We start from the raw sequence: 22,339 nt of genomic DNA on the forward strand, positions 1-22,339 counted from the left end.
GTGTGGTGTGTTCCCCCTGCCCCCCTTTGTACGCCAGTGCCAGGAACAACTTCTATGTATGATCTTGCAGGGTTCAGAGGCAGAAATTCCATGCAAAAGTCATAATGAAGACCATTGCATGTCTGGCTGTTGTGCAGCTTTGACACAGTCTGTCAGGAAAAGACAGTCTCTATGGAGACTATATGACCAATACATTTAATCCTTGGTCAAGGGAAGAGCTTTAATCTAGGAAATTATGCCTTTCATCAACACAATTTAGCTTTTCTTTTGCCTTTTAAAAGCTGTTTTACATTGGTTTTTCCTTCAAGTGATGTATTTAAATTTGGACAGGTTCAAGTACAAGTTAATTGGACTTCTTTTGGCTCCAGTCTCATAAAGGGAGCTGTCTAATTTTCCAGCAGCTCCTTATCTAGGACTGACAATCCTCATTCCAAATACAACCCTCATTCTGCCCTGAGAAGACATTAATGCAAATTGCACCGTCCTTTTTGTGTGCATGGGTCTGGTTTGTATCATCCGGTTGCCAATATCTGAGACTTCGCAGAATGCAGACTTTGGCAAGTACAAGTAATGTGGAAGGACAGGGAATCAAGACAAGAATAGACGTCCCACTTTCTGGATTCATTGGCCTGATGTGCACCTCATATTAAACCATAATTTAAAAGAACCTATTCCCACCACGCTCAGTCCCTCGCTCCTGCTGCGCCACAGAAAAAACAAGCCAGAGTCTGGGTTGTCATGTCATCTAAATCTATGCTCATGGCTTGAGCAGCGAGCCCTTGCACATTGAACCATAGTTTGTTTTGAACTATGGTTTGATGCTTTTTCTTAGTTCCATGATTAGTGTCTACGTTCCAGTTGGCTGGTGGGGTTTAAGAAGGCTGAAGAGCATGTCCCTTGGCATACACAGCCAATGAGCTACTGTGTTGCCTCTGTGCACTTCCTTTGTAACTGCAGGGAGCAGCTCTCTGCAGGGTGTTTGCAGAATTGCAGCAGGCTCTCTCGGAATGGTGCCACCCCACGGTTGCTTCTACAGATGGGCAGTCCCTATCTTTTGATACCCTGCTTTCCTGGAGACACTAATGTCACATTATATTTGTCCCACACTCATGAGGGCTAGAAGCTTAGCTTGGATTTTGGACTTGTTTTTTAATGAAAGGTGAAATTCTCAGGAAAACACAAATACACAAGCAACAGGAAGTCCCCAAATATGAAAATGTACCGAACAAGCCTATAGCGAACGAAGTGAAAATGGATACACACAAGACAATAAGCAATACACATTCTTGATGGAACACCCGTTATTAGCCTGCTTTGCCACATGAGTCTTTTTCAAACATATCCCAGCAACGTTGAGTCCTTGGGAAGAAATATTTTCAACCGTCTTCTTAGGGAATGAATCCAAATTCTTCATATGCATCAACAAGATCCTTTATTGGCCATTAAAACAGTCTAATATTAGGCAAAACAGTGTTCCATTGGGTGTGTATATTGCTTTTTGTCTTATGTATATCAGTGTTAATTCTCTTCTGTATATGGTTCTTCAGCACAGCATAGCATATTTTCATATTTTGGGTCTTTCTGTTGCTTGTGTATTTCTACCTAGGGAGCCTTGCTGCAAGTTGTGTGTTATCCTTGAATTCTCAGGAAGCTACTTTGTGTGCTGGAAGAACGAGCCTGTGCTGTTCAGAGAATGAGTTGCTTAATGGGACGCAAGATATGTTTGCAGTTAACCCTGGTTTGGGGATTGTGTTGTATAATCACATCATAATCTCTGGTGTCTGTGTGTAGGGGAAGGATTGTTGTTATTCTTATCATTTTCTCTTCAAATTCTTCTTCTGCTAGGTGAGAAATTTTTTGATATTGACAGTGGCCGGAACGTCCCCCTCCACTCCCCACCCACTGAACACTACACCATTGTCTTCAACACTTTTGTCATGATGCAACTTTTCAATGAGATCAATGCTCGCAAGATCCATGGTGAGCGGAATGTCTTTGAGGCCATTTTCCGGAACCCCATCTTCTGCTCAGTGGTGCTAGGAACCTTTGTTGCCCAGGTAAATTATATTGGCTAAGAGGCAGGTGGGAAGGGGATCATGAGGAAATGGAGAGAGAAAACTGGAGGCGGAGGGGAGAGATTATGAAAGGGAACACTGTCGGAAGTTGTTGTCTGAAGCATGCTCCTTGACCAAACACCATATAGCTCTTTGTGAGGCTGACCACAATAAGGCCTTCTATGGGCAATCCATCCAGAAGATAAATTGTATATCGAGGAGTTAGTGATCTAACAAGACAGGCCTACCTTGCAAGTGTGTGTGGAAACAGAAATAAGATGATTGGATACGAGAGTTCTCTACTCGTGGGAAGGAGGACGGCTAGCATGGAGAAAGATCTCTTCTCTGGAACCAGAAAGAGTCTCCAGGTCATCTCCAGAGGTGCAAGTAGGCAAAGCAGAGAAAATGAGTCCTCTTTCAGTCATAAGAACATAAGAGCCCTGGCGGCTCAGGCCATCCTGTTCTCACAGTGACCAATCCGATACCTATGGGAAAGCCCATGAGCTGGATTGGAGTGCAGTAGCATTCTCCCTACTTGTGATTCCCAGGAACTGGTATTCAGAGTCAGATAGACTGGCTCCCTCGTGAGTAGAGAGGAATTGCTTCTCTCAGGATACCCCTGCTTTATTCCCACAGAGCAGACAGTTATTGGGATACTGCCAGGGAGATAAAGTCCATCTGAGCCCCCAAGCTCGGTGCCGGACGATCCATCGACCTCCCGTAGTCACGCAGTACCAGCAATTTAGCGACACTAAGCCTCAGGCTTAGTGCACACTCTAACAGCAGAATTCACACAGCAAAAAGTTGCACAAGCATGAGAGCAGAACATGCATATTTATAGTTTATTCAGCGTAGGTCAGAACATGAGAAGGCATGACCGTCTGCTCCGACTGCTCAGGCAAAACAGCAGAAAACGAAAGGAACTTACAACATAAACATCCTGTGAGACAGGAAATTACGCAGGCTGTTATACAAACATCCTGCTCCCTTTTAAGGTGGAACGGAAATATCCTAACATCCTCCCCCTTTCCGTGTAACCTGTAGTACCTGTGGTTCAACCCAATTGCAACCTTTGTGCATAAACCTTAAGTTGTTCTCTGTTAACAACCTTAGACAACAGATCAGCAGGAATTTCATTTCCTGGCATGTAGGACACCTGAATGAGTCCTTTCTGAATACACTCTCTTGCACGATGTAGCTTAATCTGCAAGTACTTGGTCCTTTGCTTGCAACTCTCCGAGTTCAGCAAAGCCAAACAAGATCTATTGTCTTGATACACTTGTATAGGACATTTCACAGAAACCCCAATGTCCTTAAACAGTTGCATCAACCATTCACAATCCATGAGTGAAAATGACAGAGCATTGAGTTCTGCTTCACAGGAACTTAGGCTAACTGTTGTCTGCTTTTTGCACAACCAGTCAAACAGGCAGTGGTTGTACATGTAGCATACTCCAGAAGTGCTTGTACCATCCGTGGTGTCACTTCCAAAACTTGCATCTGCAAAGATTTCAAGACCTCCAGTCTTCTGACTGGTGAACCTCAGCCTGTAGTGCATAGTCCCTTTCAAATACCGGGCTATGCGCTTCAGAGCTTTCCAATCCTGAACAGTAGGATTGTTAGCATGTCTGCTCAGCAGGTTAGTGCTTACAGCAATGTCAGGTCTCGAACATCTAGCAATGAAATTCAACTTGCCTAGAATGCATCTGTATAGCGTTGTGTCAGAAAACGCTTCAGCAGTACTGTCTACCTGGTAACCTGTCACCATCGGTGTGTCTGCTGGGTTTGCATCAACCAAATTCAACCTGGTTAATACATCAGCAATTTTCTGTGTTTGGTGTACCAGAAAATTACCTGCTTGGTCTCTCTCCACCTGCAGAGAAAGATAGTTGGATACCTCACCAAGATCCTTCATGTCAAAGTGCTCCTTCAGCTGAGCTAGGGTGCTTTGGTAAAAAGCCTGATTCTTCCAAAACATCAGAAGATCATCAACAAAACATAAACAATACAGTTTGTTTTGCCCCTCCTCCTTGACAAACACACACGGATCAGCTTTGCCCTGGTGAAAACCTAGAGAAAGCAACGTTTCAGTGAGTTTTGTGTTCCAACACCTGGCACTCTGCTTGAGACCATACAAGGATTTCCGCAGTTTACAGACCATTCCCTTCTGTATCTGCATTCCATCAGGTGGAAGCATGTACAGCTGCTCGTTCAAAATCCCGTACAAAAAAGCTGTATTAATGTCATGATGGGAAACATGCAGTTTCTCCTCCGCAGCGATCTTGAGCATCAGCCGAATGCTCTCATATTTGACCGTGGGTGAGTAGGTCTCGTGGTAATCCTGCCCTGGTACCTGTGAAAAACCTCTGGCAACCAATCTGGCTTTGTGTCTGACAACCTTGCCATTCTGGTCTGTCTTGGCCTTGAAGACCCATTTGCTGCCAACCAGTCTCATCCCTGGGACTACCGGTACCAGCTCCCAAGTTTGGTTCCTGTTCAAGGAATCAACTTCAGCCTTCATGGCATTAAGCCAAGGCTCAGCATCTTTAGAGGTTAACTCCTGGACCTCTTTGAAGCTTGAAGGTTCCCACACCTTCTCTGAGCTACTAAGAACAGCAGTTGCCATCTTAGCAAACTCATCAGCAAATCTCTTTGGAGGTTTGCCTTTGGTCGCCCTTTCAGACCTGCGAACCAGACGCAAGTCTTCTGGACTCATCTCCTCCTTCTTAGGAGAAAAGTGACCAATGGTGAACAGTGGTTCTTCCAGTTCATTGTCGGACTCATCAGATGGTCTGACTGAGGCCTTTGCGCTCTTGTAGTCTGCTGTGTCATCACTGTCACTGACAGCAGCAGCAGCGCCGCCCACTGAACTGGAATCCGAACTCTGATCATCATCATCCTCAGTTTCCTCAGCTTTCTCAGCATGATCTGCTTTCTTCACACCACCTTCATCCTCCTCTGGGTAACTCTGGAAAATTCCCACATTTTCCCCCCACTTAGGATTGTACTCAACACTCCTTGTGAACTTTATGGATTTAGAGTTAGTCATCCATACCCTGTATGCACCTTTTTCGTATCCCATGAACAGACCATGTGCCCCACGCTTCCCAAGCTTGTTGCTTTGTGGGGTGTGTACCCACATGTCAGAACCAAAGATTCTCATGTGCTTGACATTAGGTTTCTTACCATACATCTTCTCATAGGGAGTGCAGCCAATAGGTGATGACAGTCTCCTGTTAAAAGAATAAACAAAATTCGCCAAAGCCTCCCCCCCAGAACTTCTCAGGGAGGTTGGCATCATGCAACAAGGTTTTTATTCCTTGCAGCAACGTTTGATTTGCTCTCTCCGCAAGCCCATTCATCCACGGCGATCTAGGCGTTGACAAGTCATGCTGGATTCCCTTCTCAGTCAGGAAAGCTTCAAACTGCTGAGAAGTGAATTCCCCGCCTCGATCAGTAAACAGACAACCAATACGTTTACCATGAGCATTCTCCAACCAAGCACAGAATGCCTTGAACCTAGGAAATGCTTGCGATTTCTGCTCGAGCATAAACACATGAATGTACCTGGAAAAAGAATCAATTAGAACCATGAAGTACCTTGCTCCTCCCAAAGAGGGCGCTAGAGGACCTACCAGGTCTGCGTGAACTAGCTGGTAGGGTTTGGAAGCCTGCCTGCTAGACTCCTTGCCTTTTGGAGCAACCTTCACCTTGTTCTCTGCACAAGATACACATTTCATGTGAAACTTACAAGGTTTGATGTCCAAACCTTCAACCAACCCAGGCATCTTGGCTAGCGCTTGCCAAGAGAGGTGACAAAATCTTCTATGCGCATCGTGAATGCATCCTGCATGAAGAACCTTGTTAGTTTGTGCAACACAACAAGTATCAGCATTTGATATAACAGCATTGTCATCATAAGTTAGACAGAACAAACCATCCATCAACTTTGCATGCAAAATGTCCTCTTTGCCTTTTCTGATGACACAGACAGTCCTCTTGAAGGAAACCTCAAAACCACGCCCAGTCAGCTGTGGTACACTAATCAAATTGTCCGCAGCTCCTGGAACAAAAAGTACATCTCTGATGGTAATATGCAGACTTGCAAGTTTCACAGTCCCAACTCCTGTAGCTTGCAAAGTCCTTCCATCAGCCAGGTGGACCTCTCCATCTTGAGGTGTGAAGGAGATAAACAGATGGCGGTCTTTGGTGAGATGGCGCGTCGCCCCAGAGTCCACAACAAACCTGGCCTTGGCCTTGTTTCCCACCGGCGTGGGCTTTTGCAGCTCGCCTTTAGCCTTTGGTGAAGCTGTGCCAGCAAACATAGCCTTGTTTTCCACTGGCGAGGGCTTTTGCAACTTGCCCCCCTGCTCCTGGCCATCAGACGTGCCTTTAGCCTTTGGTGGAGCTGTGCCAGCAAACATAGCCTTGTTTTCCACTGGCATGGGCTTTTGCAACTTGCCCCCCCCGCTCCTGGCCATCTGCAGGCTTTATCCTTTGTTTACATCTGGCCTTCCGGCCTCTGCATAGGCTCTGACCTTGGTTCTCACGAGAAACAGAGCTCTCAGCTGCCGACTCCTTGGCTCCCCCTGGAGGCTGGAATGCTGCCTGGGATGATGTGGCAGTCTTCTCCCCCTGCAGCTTGCAACCGGTGCCCTCAGCATCCCTGCATTTACTCGCATTCTGGGAAACAGCCAGGACCTCCGATGCATTCAAACACTGGGCTGGGATTATTGGCTGGTGGGCCTTTTTCAAAGCATCCCACATGTCACGTGCCGTGAGATTTCCAGCAAGCGTCTTTATTTCCTCCAGAGAGACGGATAAGACTATAATATCAATGGCCTTCAAATTCTGGCTCTGCCATTTCTCTGTCCGAGGAACTGGAGTGGCTTCAGATACAGTATGCCAGACCCCAAACTGACGCAGCAAACTCTCACACCATTTTGCCCAGGTCTGATAATTGTGCCGATTTAACTTTGGGCACTCAGTGGCCTCCGAAGCTTGGAAAATCTCCATTCCAGCTTTTTACGTGAGCCGTTATGCTTTCTAAGACGTCTTATCTCGGCAGCCCATAAATCACGATGCCTCTGGCTCGGCTCCCAGGCCAATTAGCTTTGCCGGACATCAAAGGCCTTTTCGCGGCATCCAGAAAAGCCTCTGCTTTCACTTTCCCAGCACATACCTTTCAGCAGTCTGTCGCTGTCTTACTCTCCTGCAAGTGCCGTGAATCTGGGCCCGAAACCTGTTGTTGGGATACTGCCAGGGAGATAAAGTCCATCTGAGCCCCCAAGCTCGGTGCCGGACGATCCATCGACCTCCCGTAGTCACGCAGTACCAGCAATTTAGCGACACTAAGCCTCAGGCTTAGTGCACACTCTAACAGCAGAATTCACACAGCAAAAAGTTGCACAAGCATGAGAGCAGAACATGCATATTTATAGTTTATTCAGCGTAGGTCAGAACATGAGAAGGCATGACCGTCTGCTCCGACTGCTCAGGCAAAACAGCAGAAAACGAAAGGAACTTACAACATAAACATCCTGTGAGACAGGAAATTACGCAGGCTGTTATACAAACATCCTGCTCCCTTTTAAGGTGGAACGGAAATATCCTAACAATTTTAGTGTGTTCAGCCCACATAGACCTCATCCCCTGAATTCACTAGCCAACAAGAATGTTGTTTCAGCCCAGACTGGGAGCAGGGGGGTCCCTCTGAGTTGTCAGAGGTCTTTCCCCCAGGGCACCTCTTCAAAGGTTTCGTACAGTTATGTCAGGGAGAACAGGGAACCCAAGGGTTAGAGTCAAGGGAAGTCCAGCCCAGTGCAGACATCCCTCAGGGCAATTTCCCTGCCAAAGGCTGTGGGACCCCTTCGTCTCTCTCTCTCCTTTCCACATAGAGACCAGTCCACTACAGTAGCTGAGCCATATGGTATTAGCTCAGCTTTTCCTGCAGCTCCACCTTCGGCTCAGGCAGTTCCATTTCCCGCAAACTTGTGTGACATCATTCACAGGGAATAGGCCAAACCATCTAAGCCAAAATCTTGTCATCATTTTTGCAACGAGTTCTACCATGTATCAGCTGATGTAATGCATGGCTTGGCTACATCCAAGGCAGATGCCCCAGTTACACCTCTCACATCTGAGGAACTCTTGCTTTCGGACTTAGATGAGTTTCTGAAATGGACTGAAGTGGCTGGGGGCCCCAATGCAGATGCTTCAAGGCACATTTCATGGCTCTTGAGCCCACAGCTACATCCTCCAGCAGCCTTCACCTCTCTGAACCAATCCAATTGAGAAATACCTGGACACATGATACAGATGTCTTCCCTTCCGATGCCTTATAGTGGAATCTCACTGAAGAAAACTCTCATGGCTAGTCTGCTGGCTTTCATTATGCACATCAGGGCAATAATACACATTAAAGCTTGGATCTGATTGTGGGTCCATGTTATGGTGCTCTGGTAACATGCTACTCAAACCGGTGATGAGGCTAATTTTTGTGGTACTTAACAAACTGTGTTGATGCATTCAGGCATGACTCTCATAGAAACCGGCATAGAAATAGCCCCATGCTGTAGACGTGGTATTTACACAGAAGAGCTCACCTTACGTGTGAGGTATCACCAATGCACTGGCGAAAGTTCCTTTTTCAGTTTTATGATGTGAATAAGCACTTTCCTTATGCAAGAATCATGCAAGAATGGGAGGAAAGGGAGGGTCCCTTGAGTAGTTCTGAAAAATGACTTGAAGCCACCTTCTGTCCTTTGTCCAAAGCACACCCTGCACAAATGTAGCTAACTAGAACGTGATATGCAAGTTGTTGCATGTGTTTGTCTAGTAACATGCCATGAGTTACCTGAAGAAAATGTAAAGTGTACTGTTTTGGAAGGTAACAATTCTTTCTGTACCTCCATGGTTCTTTTTTTTTTTTAACCAAAGCTGATCTGACTATGCTCTTTTTCCTCTTATGCCACAGATCATCATTGTAGAATTTGGTGGGAAGCCCTTCAGCTGTTCTGGACTCACCTTGAGCCAATGGTTCTGGTGTGTTTTCATTGGTGTTGGAGAGCTGCTTTGGGGACAGGTGAGCCTGAACAAGATAGGGCCATGTTGTTAAAGGAAGGCTAAGCACCTGCCATACCTCTGAGTTATGGTACACACACATACACACTTTGCAGCTATGTGGGTGCAAAATTTGGTGATGCTGTTAATAGTCCAAAGTGCTTTATGAAGACAAGACTCACCTTCAAAAGCATAGCAGTCTTTAAGCTTAGATCAAGGATGGGGAACCTGTGGCTTTCCAGATGTTGTTAAGTCTGCCTCTTTCATTGACCATTCTGGCTGGGACTGATGGGAGCTGGAGTCCAACAACAAGTAGACAGCCACAGGTTTTCCCAGTCCTGACCTTAGATGTCTAAATTCAAGACCCAGGCTTTAAAGCAGAGAATGATCAGTTCTGTGCTGCCACAAAACTGAGTGAATTAAGGAGGCATGGTTGTCACTTCTATTGCAATGGGGAGTTTTCATTGAGAATAAATTCATCTACATTAGTAACTCTAATTCTGTCATTGGGAAGGAATTCCTTCCTTGGGAAGGAAATGTTGTCTACTCCTTTTTACAACCAGCTATACATTCTCACCCTCTATTTCTCTCAAGCAAACTGTTGTTGTTCTTCCTTTCTCCCTGGTTTCCTTCCTCTGAAAGTGAAATCCTTTCAAATGCAATTGCACACATGGGGAGAGTCATTTTGTCAGTTGCACTGGCTATATGAAAAATGTTGTTTATTCTGTGAGCCAGGCTGAGGTCCTGAAGCTGTCCGAAAGATTAAACATAAATTAATTAAATAAAGCAATAGATTTTTATTTTTTTAATGACATGATAATGCTTAGCACTGCTTGGGATGGCATGACCCAATTGCATGGAAAAATTGTCCAGAGTTATGTTGTTGTTTAGTCGTTTAGTCGTGTCCGACTCTTTGTGACCCCATGGACCAGAGCACGCCATGGTCCGACTCTTCGTGACCCCATGGTCCAGAGTTATAGTGCTGACCAGATAAGCGTCTGGTTTTTTTGAGACCCAAAATTGTACAAAGCAAGGAGGAATTAACCTTGAGTGTCCTGTATGTCTCTAGTTGATCAGCAGCATTCCAACCAATCAGCTGAAGTTCCTGAAGGAGGCAGGCCATGGCATTAACAAGGAGGATATTAATGATGAGGAGTTCACTGAGGGTCTAGATGAAATCGACCATGCTGAAATGGAGCTGCGGCGAGGACAGATTCTCTGGTTCCGGGGTCTCAACAGAATACAGACTCAGGTACAGTTTTCATTTCTCCTCTGCTAGGGACTTTTGACTGCCTCCATTGGCAACTCATAGCTGTGTCCTCTCCTGCCATAATCAGAGCCCATCCCAGTGAAAGCAGGGCTGCATGCCATGGAAAGGGATGTACCATTCACACTGTTGGAAGAGTTGGGAATCAATGGCCTGAGCTAGTGGTGTTGATGTACATGCAGCTGAGCAGATGCACTCACCTGGGCTTTTTCTAAGCATCGGTGCTTGCTTCCAAGGCAAGTCTCTGCATGCAGAAGAAAAGATGGAGCATTTGATGCCAACCTTCTCTCCCTGCCTCTGTGATGCAATTCTTTGCAATCAAAAATAGCAGTCCTGCTGAGCTATGCATGTGGTCATTGCTCAGGGTCCCACAGTTTGCCTCCAGATCTTTACAGCCCCACTAAATATTTGAAAAAGGACAATCTATCTTGCTGTTGATTTACACTAAATCCTTTGCCGCTTTTGCCATGGCCCTTAAAAGTGAACTTGGATAAAGCCATTACTTGTGGAGGATTCCACAAAAGGGAAGATCAAGCCCTTGTGAAATCAAGGGGAATGTGTTCCCTACCATTCATGGACTTAGGCTGACAGCACAGCAGAGAGTTTCCTCCTTCTGGAGGAACAAACACAGACCAGGCTGCAGATATTTCTGATGGTAAAAATAAATTCAGCCACTTCATTCAGGGGCAGGTCCCCCTGAAGATTCCAGATGAAGATGAAGTTAACATTAACCATTCCTTGCAGATATATACACACAGAGACCATGATATTGCAAGAACTTGCATTGGCTTTCCAAGTCCCAGAACCTTTTCTTCATATGTTATAAAATGTGTTTTGACAACTGTTCACCGAAAACAAGGTTACAATAGTTGCACAGACACTGTGACTCCAAGCACATTCTTAGATTCTGGATTCTTCTCAAGGAAGTGGCATTCACAGAACAGAAATCAGCTGCAGTTTCATGTCTAGCAAAGGTTCCATCCACAATACATCAACTTTCATAAGGTGTAAGGATTGGCTGATTATTAAAAAATACCAGCAGCAACATCCATCTTCTTGAGCTTGTATAACCCAGCCTAGATTGTTGCTTTAAGGTATTCTTTTAAGAAGAATATAAGGAAGGTTAGCTCCACTACTGTCTTTCAAATGAAATGGCTCTGACCTCACTTTTTGGGCTGTTTTTGCATATTGGGGTAATTAGTCATCTCAAGGCCTTGCACTATCCTAACGAAGCAACCTCATGCAACCAGCAATCATTACCAGTCTTAGACCCCACCTGCATTTAAATCAGTATCATTCCACTTTAAACAGCCATGGCTTTCCCCAAAGAATTCTGGGAACTGTGTTTCATTAAGGGTGCCGAGGGTTGTTCAAAGACCCTTATTCTCCTCAGAGAGCTACAGTTCGCAGTTTCGCAGGATGATGGATTGACTGTAATACCTCTCTGAATATTGTAGCTCTGTTAAGGTAATAGGAGTCTCCTAACAATGCTCACACCTTTCACAGACCACAGTTGCAATATAAAAACACAAAATACATACCATAATAATAAACAAAAACAATAACACCCCCCCCCACAATTTATTTTTTTTAATGGTATGATATTGCTATAAATATATAGGGCAGATGGGATTTTTTTTGTCATTACTCTGAGTTCAGTGATGAGAGTTTATTCCTGGGGCCTTCCTAACCACTGGTGACAACTCACTGTTGCATGATAGTTATTACCATTATACTAGATATAGTGTTGCATAATTTTTATAAATCACTACCCTGGGCTCCTTTGGGAGGAAGGGTGCGATATATGTTTAATAAATACAGATGAGGCGACACTAATTTCACTGTTTCACTGCTTTCTTCCTTCTGCCTGCCAGGGGATGCACTAGTATTTAAAAGCCAAATCTAGTGTATGGTGTATCCCAGTAAGCAGGAGAAATTGATGGGGAAGATAGAGCCAAAGGAGGAAGGGACAGAGGGCAAGTTGAGGACTGAGCTTTGTGGAATGGAGGTCCTAAGTTAATGCTCAGCCCTTTCCTTTTCATTGTATGCCTTGAAAAGTCACAGAAATTTGCTATTTGTCCAGTTGCTTGCCTCCATGATAGGAAACCAACCCCTTGAAGGAGGCAAAATGATCTTGGGTGAATGTCTGCATGAGACCTGGATATGAGTTATATTTTACATGTATTTTACCATTGTGATCTGTGACCACATGGAATGTGGTTCTTTGTACTGTGCATTGTTTTAAAAATATTGTTTTGATTCGCACACCCAAGTCACATGCAAAGGATGAAATGAAGACCGAACCTACTGAGTTTGCCAAAGGCTGCATGTGGGCATACAGTTTGACACAGCATCTAGTTGTTTAAAGTTCTGATGCTGTCTTGTATCAGATGGGCAAGATCACTGCTGCATGTCACTCACTGCCTAGGATGTTTCACTGTGAGTTCCAAGGAATGCAAAGACCCATCCTGGGTCAGAGTTGCGCATCACTTGAGGAGAAGTGTCTGTGTTTAGTTGCCTGTGCTGGTCCACAACAAAGTCTTCAGAGGGAGAGCCGTTCAGTATCAGAAGTGCTCCTCTCTGTACTCCAGACATGGCAGATGATGGTAGGTACAACCAGACATAATATGGTATTGCAAAGTTTCCTGAACTGTAAGAAACCCTCATCAAGCCAATAAGGAAGAAGTGACCAGGTCCAGTGTGTGAAAGAGCTGTTTCACTGATGGAGCTTTGCATGTTCACTGAATGGACATCGCTGCCTGCTACAGCCAGCACTATGCAAATGTGAGACACCTTGAGTGGTTGTGGGGGTTTTTTTAATGTGTGATATGTAATGTAGATCTAAGCAAACAAGCCTTGAACCTGGAAATCAAAGCTCCTGGTAATGCAGATTCTCCTATATCTGTCTTCCTTCGGGAAAACAGTGGGGATTCTTTTTACTACTTGCATGATTAACCACTGAAACAGTCTGCATCCAGGATACAATAGCCACAGTCCTTCCCTTCTGAGCAAAAGGCATTTCCAGCTGAGATAGAATGACTTGCCAGTGCTTAGAGCAACCGGAAGTTGTACCAGTGCAGCAGCTTTTTCTGCCCTTCCCTTTCCAAAACCAGGAATGATACAAAGAACACTTTCTGCTCTTGTGATACCTCTGCATGCTGCTGTGCCCTTTCTGCTTTGGGATGAATGGACAAGCTGCTGCTGCAGTTAATTCCAGCTTGGTTGTTATGTGACTTGTTTCCTAATGTTGGCCAAACGAAATGACCCACTCTGATTCAGGGCCTGGACCTTGGCAATAAGCCTGGCTGGCACACACCACTCCTGGTTAGAGTTTTCTGCCATTGGCCCTTAGTGTCCCTTGGTGACATTTAGAACCCACCACAGATGTCAATGTGCAGGCTGCACTTTTGGGTCATTCAGACTTCGGCCTTCATGCTCCTTCTTCCCGCTGCCTTTATATAAGATTCCCACCACCTGCCGTCTCACCTACACATTTAAAATCAGAAGTGGTTTGACTACACCAGAGGTGGTAAACTTGTGGTCTTGCAGATGTTATTGGACTTCAACTTCCATCAGCCCCAGCCAACATGGCAGTGGTCAGAGTCATGGGAGTTGTAGTTCATCAGAGGTGCCCCATACCTGTTATAGTCAAATGCATGTGATGAAACTCGGGCAACACCTAGGAATAGTGATTTGTAGCAGAGTTGTGGTGTGGTGTACGTATAAATATGCTTAATAAATTTGTCTCTCCCCTGCCACCAGTTACTCTGCAGATGCACATTTATCCTTTGCAAAATGTGTATCTGGAGCTCTGGAGAGGGGGTGGGTAAGTCGCTTTGGGATGAATTGAGGCAGGACAGTAAGAGGCTAGGGAAGAGGTTTTTTAATACTTACCTAACAAATTTATACGCTGCCCATCCATGTAAATAATAACAATTCCAGGGCAGGCGACAGGAACCAGGCTTAAAAACAACAACAAAACCGACAGATGGAATATAAACACCACAATAAAAGTAGGAGTTAGGCTTCCCTCCTGCAATTTCTCCACTACACATTGCCCCATCTCGACACTCCACAGCAACCAAGATGTAGACCTGCAAAGTTTCATTATATGCATTTGCACATAACACGTAGTTGGACCCTAAAATACTGCACCTGCTGCAAACACGGGAATAATTGGGGGAGAGAAAGGAGATGGCTGGGAGCTCTTGGCTGAGGGGCTCTACGTTTTGGATGAACTGCTGAAACTGTTTACGGGGATGTCTTGGGTTTTTCCTCTTTCCCCTTCCACTTTGGTTCCTTACTTTTTGTAGCTGTATCCTTTGTCTGCCCGGTTTCCCCTTCCAACTCTCCCAGTTCCTTTTCCTCTTTTGAATGTGGGACAAAGCTATCTTACTCTCTGATTCTTTGCAGATGGACGTAGTTTACACATTCCAGACCGGCGCCTCCTCTTTACAGGGAGCCCTCAGGAGACAGCCTTCCATCGTGAGCCAACACCACGATGTAAAAAATGTTTCTAGCCCAACCCATGTAGCTCTTTCCTCCGTCAATTCCACTCCCACCACTTCTGCTGCTGCTGCTGCTGCTGTTGCTGCTGCATCTCCTCCTGCGGGCAGTGAGTGATAGTCTATTCAATGCATGACTTCCTAATAACCACCAAAGGGCACTCGCACAGACCTAACCAAACCTGTTCTCTTTCCCTTTTCTTTTAACCCATAACTTGATTCATGGTTTCTTGTCTTGAGAATTGGGAGGAAGTGCGGGAAAAAGCCATTCTGTTTATATATTATATACAACTTTTTTTAAGCTCTTGCATCTTTTAACTTTTAGTTCTTTCTGGTTCTTTTTTCTGTTTGTTTGTTTGTTTTTATCTCCTACTCTATTGCAACTTTTTGTCTTTCTCCTCCTTGCAGGACTGAATTATGACTCCCATATTTGGGTACCCAGAAAGTTTGATGCTCTTATTAGGGGGACAGCAGAGGGGAGGGGTAGTTTAGTTATCAGCCACAGCTAAATATAGAGATGGGCAAATGACTCTGTCTTGCTTTCAACAGGAAGTGGTCCTGCTGATATTATTTTCCTCCTGCTCTAATCGTAATTTCATAGAATTAGTAGAATTGTAGAGTTGGAAGGAACCATGCGGGTCATCTAGTCCAATGCCTTGCAATGCAGGAATCTTTCACTCAACATAGGGCTTGAAGCCACGACCCTGAAATTAAGAGTCTCATGCTCTATCAACGGAGCTATTCAGGGATTAATTGAAAGCAGCATTTGCCCTTGAAGGGTTCTGGAAGGCTTCGGCTACAATCTTGTGCACCTTTACTTGGTAATAAGCCTTATTGCACTCAGTGGAAATTACTGTGGAATAAACATGCTTCAGATTAGGCAGTTAGCACCTGACTCTTATTCAGATCAGGAGACGCTCTCAGGGTAGCAGGCTCAGCACCATCAGTTTCAAGATTTTGTTTGGTTCTGCATCAAGGCTAATATTATCAGGTAGGACTGATAAAGTCTGCTGGTGCTGTTGAGTCCTTAGGCACTTCTGAGAATGATAGATCAGCCCTCCTCTTCTATGCAAACATCTCATTCCTTTTCTTAAAAAAAATAGGGGTGCAAATATAATATGTTCTGTCACCATACAGATGCTCTTGATTTGGAGGAATCTCTTGTAATCAACACTGAGCTATTATTAGGGGTGGGATCTCTGTCATCTAAACCGGGAGCTTGTATTAGCACTCTACAGCATATCATGTAATCTGTGTAGAATCCACAGCCTTTTAGTTTATGTCAGTGTGCTGCTTGTTTACAGAGACTTCTGTGGGTCTTCTGTTTTAGTTAGACTTCCAAGCCAGACTTATTGAAGCTAAACTTTGTGTTCTGCTTCTACACTGGAATAGACTTTGCCTGTGTGCACAAAATTGGGTGGCTTAGTTGTTTAGAAATTGGATTTCTACAAATGCAGGCATTGGTCCAGTTCACATATTGCAGCAACCCATAAATGATTTCCTATGAATGCACTTTTCTGGGCATGAACCCTGTCTTAGCATTATGTCCAAACCAGGGATTATGGTTTGTTACAAAATATATATATAGTTGATCCAAGAACAAATGTTGGTCTCCCATGGTTTGTTGGGAGTGAAAGAAACCACAATTCCTAGTTCAGATGTAACTCTTAAACCCAGGGATCATGGCTTTTTTTTCTCCGAGTGAAAGCAAGGAGGAGCAAAGTGACCCAGATTGGTGTGTTTATGGTAAACCAATAATGTGGTGTGTCAAAAGAGCGCATTAACTTTTCCTGCACAAAGAGATGGCAGGTGTGAAAAGATGGTATACAAAAGAATATTTACATAAAACAGCAGATACTAATTTTTCTCATTTATCTGGGGCAGTCATTTATGTGCTTTGCTGTACTATAAATAATATACATATATTGTCCAGAAAGGTTATCTTTAAAACAAACAAACACACACACACACACACACACACACACACACCTATGCTTCTAGAGTAGCCTTCCCCAATCTGCTGTTCTCCAAATGTTTTGAACTACAACTCCCATCACACTTGACTGTTGGCCATGCTACCTGAAGCTAATGGGAGCCGGAGTCCCAAACAAAAGTCTGGAGGGCACCAGGTTGGGGAAAGCTGATTTAGAATAATACATTTTTTCCCATGTTAAGAGGTGCTGTCCAATATTTATTGCTCTCCAGCATTTATTTATTTATTTGCTTGCTTTAATCTCCTTTATTTTTGACCGATGTTTCAAGGAGGAGAATTTTCCTAATCATTTACATTTTGCACGTAGCCAACACTGACATTTTTATTTTTATGCATACACCAGAGTTTCTGAAGAAGTGCAGCTGTTGCCAATTACTTATCTATATGTGCATCTGTGTAATAGTTTATTAAAAAGAATATGCTCAGGTTATATGCATCACATTCAGCAAAAGAAGCTGCCAACAGTGGGGTTCCTCCCCCCAGCACACAAAATATTACTTCTTAATTTTTATCTGATTAAAGAGGGCTTGATAGGAAAAAGAAAACGTATCATCTGAGTGGATAGCATGGTTTCTTGTTCTATAACAACTGCATCAAAAACTATCCTTTTCCTTTTTGGACTACCTATGCAGTTTCCTACTTGATTTCTGCTACTCTTTAAAGCTACATCTCTCTCTCTCTCTCTCTCCTTCTTTCTCTTAATACCTGGTGGAAAGTTCTACAGTGTTTAAAGTCACCAGTCCCAAAATGCTGTGTTCATGAAGGCTGATTGATTTAGAAAAGGAAGAGCTCATGAGTACATGGAAAGGGGTGGGTGGTGTGTCCATATCTTTATGGTTTGCTTATTGTAGACCATGTGAAAGGATTCCCGGTTCATTTCAAGAAAGAAGAGGTAAGATTCTAAAGGAACTATGGCTTGCCAAGTGCTCAGAAGGTAGCTAAAGAACATATATCCTATTTCCTTCCACTCGGAAGAAAGAGGGAAATGCCTCTGTTTTCACCCTGTTTGTTAATAACCCAGCCCTGAGCAGACAGCTGCAGAACTGAATCAATTAGCATAGATCACACTAATTGATTGTTCTCTTGGTGATGGATCTGATTATTACATGTGTTACAAAATACAAAACTTCTTTTCAGGAAGCTTTGCCGTTAGCCTTTTTCAGTGCTTTTTTTCCCTGGGGGTACACAGCGGTACGTATACCCCTAAACATTTTGTGAATCTAAGTTTGGCCTCATTGAGGGGCAGTATTTCAATATGAGTAGGAAAATGAGAGTACCCCAAACATTTTTTTAGGGGGAAAAGGCACTGGCCTTTTTAGAGGTTCCTATTAGGACCAAAAGGCAGGAAATAAATAATTTGATACATTTTCTACCTGTGCTTCATCTGTAACATGCACACCTTTGGCATAGGTGAAGTAAAGTACTTTACCCTCTGACATGTACTAGGCCAGTGGTAAAAGATGCAGAATACCGTATTTTTCGCCCTATAGGGCGCACCGGCCCACAGGGCGCACTTTTTTGGGGGGGGGGAATAAAGAAGAAAAAAATTATTTCCCCCCCCCCAAGCCCCAAAGAGCAAAGAAGCCATGACAGCGAGCGGGATAGATTGCGCTAGCTGTCGTGGCTTCGTTTTTAGCCTCAGGGCTGGGGGTCCAGGAGCGAAGGCAAGGTTGCGCAACCTCGCCATCGCTCCCGTAGCTTGTGGGGCTGGGAGCGGGGGAAGCCTGAGCTTCCCCCAACCCCAGCCCCCAGAACAGGCTGCTATCCACAAGCCTTAGGAGCCCAGCGGGAACTCCCGCTGGGCTCTCCAGGCTTGCGGATATCTGCCTGAAGCCCGGGGTGCGCCCCGCTGCGCTCCCCAGGTTTCGGGCTGCAGGCTGCTGTCCGCAAGCCTTGGGAGCCCGGCGGGAAGTCGCGCCAGGCTCCCAAGGCTTGCGGATAGCTTCCTGAAGCCTGGAGAGCGAGAGGGGTTGGTGCACACCAACCCCTCTCACTCTCCAGGCTTCAGCGAAAGCTTGCATTCGCCCCATAGGACGCACACACATTTCCCCTTCATTTTTGGAGGGGGGAAAGTGCGTCCTATAGGGTGAAAAATACGGTATTTTATTTTAAATATGGAACCCATGGAGGGAGGGAAGGAGGTCTGAAGGTAAGAACCTTTTATTTTAATGTTTGAAATGGTTAAAGTTAAAATGTAGAAATCTATGTAAAACAAAACAAAAAATTAAAATTAAAGATGTACTAGGCCAGTATCCCAGATTTTTCCATATCAGTTAGTCTGCCAAGGAACAATAAGTTGCCATGTCACTCTACATGAACTGACTGGGCAGCCTAATGAGGCTGTGTGAGGATATTTTGTGTGTGTGTGTTTTTTAAATAAAAATTGAAAGGCAGTCTGAAGTGAAAACCCTTGTCCTTGAGGAACTTTTCCTTTCTACTATTATAGAACTACTCAATCAGGTGGACTCAAAACAGACAAACAAATAAAGAGGTCCCCATGGCTGTGGATCCTGAATTTATATAAGTTACTGTAATGTTGGCTAAAGTCAGGGCTTTTTTTCAGCCGGAACTCAGTTCCGGCACCTCTCAGGTGGGCGCCATTGCCATTATAAGAGAACAAGGGAGGCGTTCATGGTGAGTTCCAGCACTCCTTTTTCTAGAAAAATAGCACTGGCTATAAAGTTAACTTTATGATCATTCATTAAAGTTCTTGGATAGAATATGTTGTTTTTTTCAACCACTTCTGAAAGGTAATTGAAGTGCAACTGAAGCTACAGGAACAAACAGCTTCAAGATTCCTGGTTCTGAGTGATCTAATAACTAAAGCCACCATTGACTTTAATTATTCTGTTACTATTGATCAAGCTCTGTGTCCTTTTGCTTGTTTTGGTGCCCCACCCCTTTTAACCATCAAGAGAGTTAAAAGAGTCCTATTTTTAAGTTCAGCTTCAGCTGCTTGATCCTTGCTGTGAGCATGAACATAAAAAGAGTCTCCTGGATCAGGCCAGTGGCCCGTCTAGTCCAACATCCTGTTTTCACAGTGGCCAACCACATGCCTGTGGGAAGCCTGCAAGCTGGACATGAGCGCAACAGCTCTCTGCCCACCTGCAGTTTCCAGCAACTGGTATTCCGAGACATCATGCCTCTGACAGAAGATGTGGAACATAGCCATCAATGGCCTTGCCCTCCATGAATGCTCTCTCACCCATCCAAGTTGGTGGCCATCACTGCTTCCTGTTGGAGCAAGTTCCGTAGTTCAACTCTGCACAGCACAAGGAATTGCTTTCTTTTATCTGCCTTCAATCTTCCAACATTCAGCTTCAACAAATGCTCATGAGTTAGGAAGATAGTCTTTTCCACTATGGTGAGATGTACTATCTTTCTTTTTACATGTCAGGATTTTGTTATATATTTATAGCTCTTTGCCCATGAAACTGACCCAGGTCTGCTTCAGGTGGCAGAGGAGGATCAAAGGCGAGTGTTCCCATAATGAGCAAAGCCAATTCAAGGAGAAGAGGAGCCAAATGTGGCTGATCTCTCAACTGAACCAGTGGAGTGGCCCTGCTAACCTTCTGTTCCTCCCTCTTCTACAAACTGATATATAATGGCTACTGCCAGGTGATGGTAGGCCTGCCTCCTTTTTCTCCCCCCTTAGTAGCCGAATGGAATGGCTGCTTCAGGTGACCAAAGAACAAAGTCATCTTACTTTTTAATAGTGTGGTGATGATTATTAGCCATGACAGCAGAATATGTCTCTGGTTGTATGATCTTGAGAACAGTCAACAGGTGATGGTTGGCACAGACTATGCCATGCTGCTCCAGCGGAGACTGAATGCTGGATCAGGACAGATTCTATGAGGCAGTTCTTAAAATCAGTTTATACTCAGAGTAGCAATCCTGAGGCCATGACCTTACAAGCGTCATTCAGTGGACAGTCTGTCCTTTGCTGGCCATTTATTTCCCACAGGGGTTTATGTGCTCACTTTGCACAACAGATAGCATGATTCAGAGTTACTTGTTGCAAAGTTACTGTGACATTTTGTTGTGATAAGCAAAACATTCAGCTGCAACATAGCACAGAGAACCATTCTGGCAAGATGCAGAACTTTGCAAGGAATACAAAATGAAGTTGGCAGCATGAGCAAACATGAGCGGAGTCAACTTGAGTTCCTTTTAGTTCAGAAAGAATGGTAGGGAAACCTAATCCTGGCTGAATAAGGAGGCCAGTCTGAGGAATCTTAACATTCCTCTACCTGCATAGAACATCTCTAGTATTTGAACTCAGTGCAGACCAAACTGCTTTTGATTTTGTCAGGAGTCATTCAGTTCATTAAAATAAAAAAAGCTTGGAGTATCACCTTCCATTCGTTGGCAGCAACAAATTCATGAAGTTCAACAAATGCCTCTTCAGGTGTTCAAAGTAATATGTGAGGGGTCAAACTGGATGAGGGTGCACAGAACCCAGACCACTCCCAACACCTCTGTGTACCAGCCCTGCCCTGCCCTCTCCTCTCCTTTGCATAGTTAGTGCAGGGGTTGAGCGGAATGCAGTTAGACTTCTCCCCATGACTGGGCATCCTGTACAGTGGGAGTTCCTTATCAGAGAGAGGATTTCCACTGCATTCAGCTCAACTCTGTTAGAATTGCCCTTTAGATCTTTGGCATCAAGAGAAGAGGGGTTGTGAGGGGCGCATGCACACCTATTTCAAACGCCTAAAGAGGGGCTAGCATCTTGAGATGAACCGGGACATAGGAAACATCTTGGCTCAAAGGTGCAGCATATTTCCCAGCCATATCTTGTGTGCCGGCCCCTCCTTCCCCTCAGCAAAGGGCAAAAGAGAAATAGCAATATGCAATGGCGAAGCATCATATGGGAGGACGGTGTTGAAAACTCCTGCAAATATCTCCCCCAGCCCCAATCAGGTATTTCATTAAGCAGAGGTCCAGAACCCTGGCTGTGGGCCAGGGTGAGTTCTACCTGTTGTACCTCCATTAGAACCTGCCCCTTCCTGGCACCAGTTAGGAGAGGAGAAGCAACAAGCAGTATTTCAGTACACAAAGCGTTCAGGTATGCATAGCTCCAACCACAGTTCAAGTTGCATTACCTCCTGTTGTATAGACCTCTCACACATGTAAGAAGTATTAATTCAGTGGTCTACTGAATTAGACCACTAATGTTTGAGAACACTCTACAAAGCTTCCCCCCCCCTTCATAGTGTAAAAACTTCCTTTATTTAGAGATCGGATGGTGAAAACCGGAAGCATAACCTACATGTTAATAGCAGATAAATGTTGCTTCCTTTGCATTCAAAGTTACAAACAACTGTATTTAAAAGAGGGGGTGGGGATTCCTCCCCCTGGTTGATAAATTGGTAGTTACTTGGACCTGTTATTAATTAGAATGGTTTTTTTAAGGTACTAATTGTGAGCCATCTCTGCATAAAATACAAATTACATT

General features: G+C 44.5%; 1 protein-coding gene across 10 annotated transcripts in view; it reads left to right on the forward strand.

Annotated features, from left to right (window-relative positions):
* ATP2B4 (ATPase plasma membrane Ca2+ transporting 4) overlaps positions 1–22,339 on the forward strand; it is a 161,063-nt gene that overhangs the window by 136,879 nt on the left and 1,845 nt on the right. For 7 of the 10 annotated variants that reach the window (XM_053393168.1, XM_053393167.1, XM_053393165.1 and 4 more), the window contains 3 exons: positions 1,846–2,057; positions 9,031–9,138; positions 10,186–10,368. In XM_053393168.1, coding sequence (XP_053249143.1) covers positions 1,846–2,057; positions 9,031–9,138; positions 10,186–10,368 — 503 coding nt within the window. Of the gene's footprint in view, positions 1–1,845; positions 2,058–9,030; positions 9,139–10,185; positions 10,369–14,796; positions 14,999–22,339 lie in introns of all 10 variants that reach the window. The other 3 variants (XM_053393174.1, XM_053393173.1, XM_053393175.1) reach the window with 2 other exon arrangements.

The sequence above is a fragment of the Podarcis raffonei genome, chromosome 6 (genome assembly GCF_027172205.1).
Source record: "Podarcis raffonei isolate rPodRaf1 chromosome 6, rPodRaf1.pri, whole genome shotgun sequence".
NCBI classification, from domain to species: domain Eukaryota; kingdom Metazoa; phylum Chordata; class Lepidosauria; order Squamata; family Lacertidae; genus Podarcis; species Podarcis raffonei.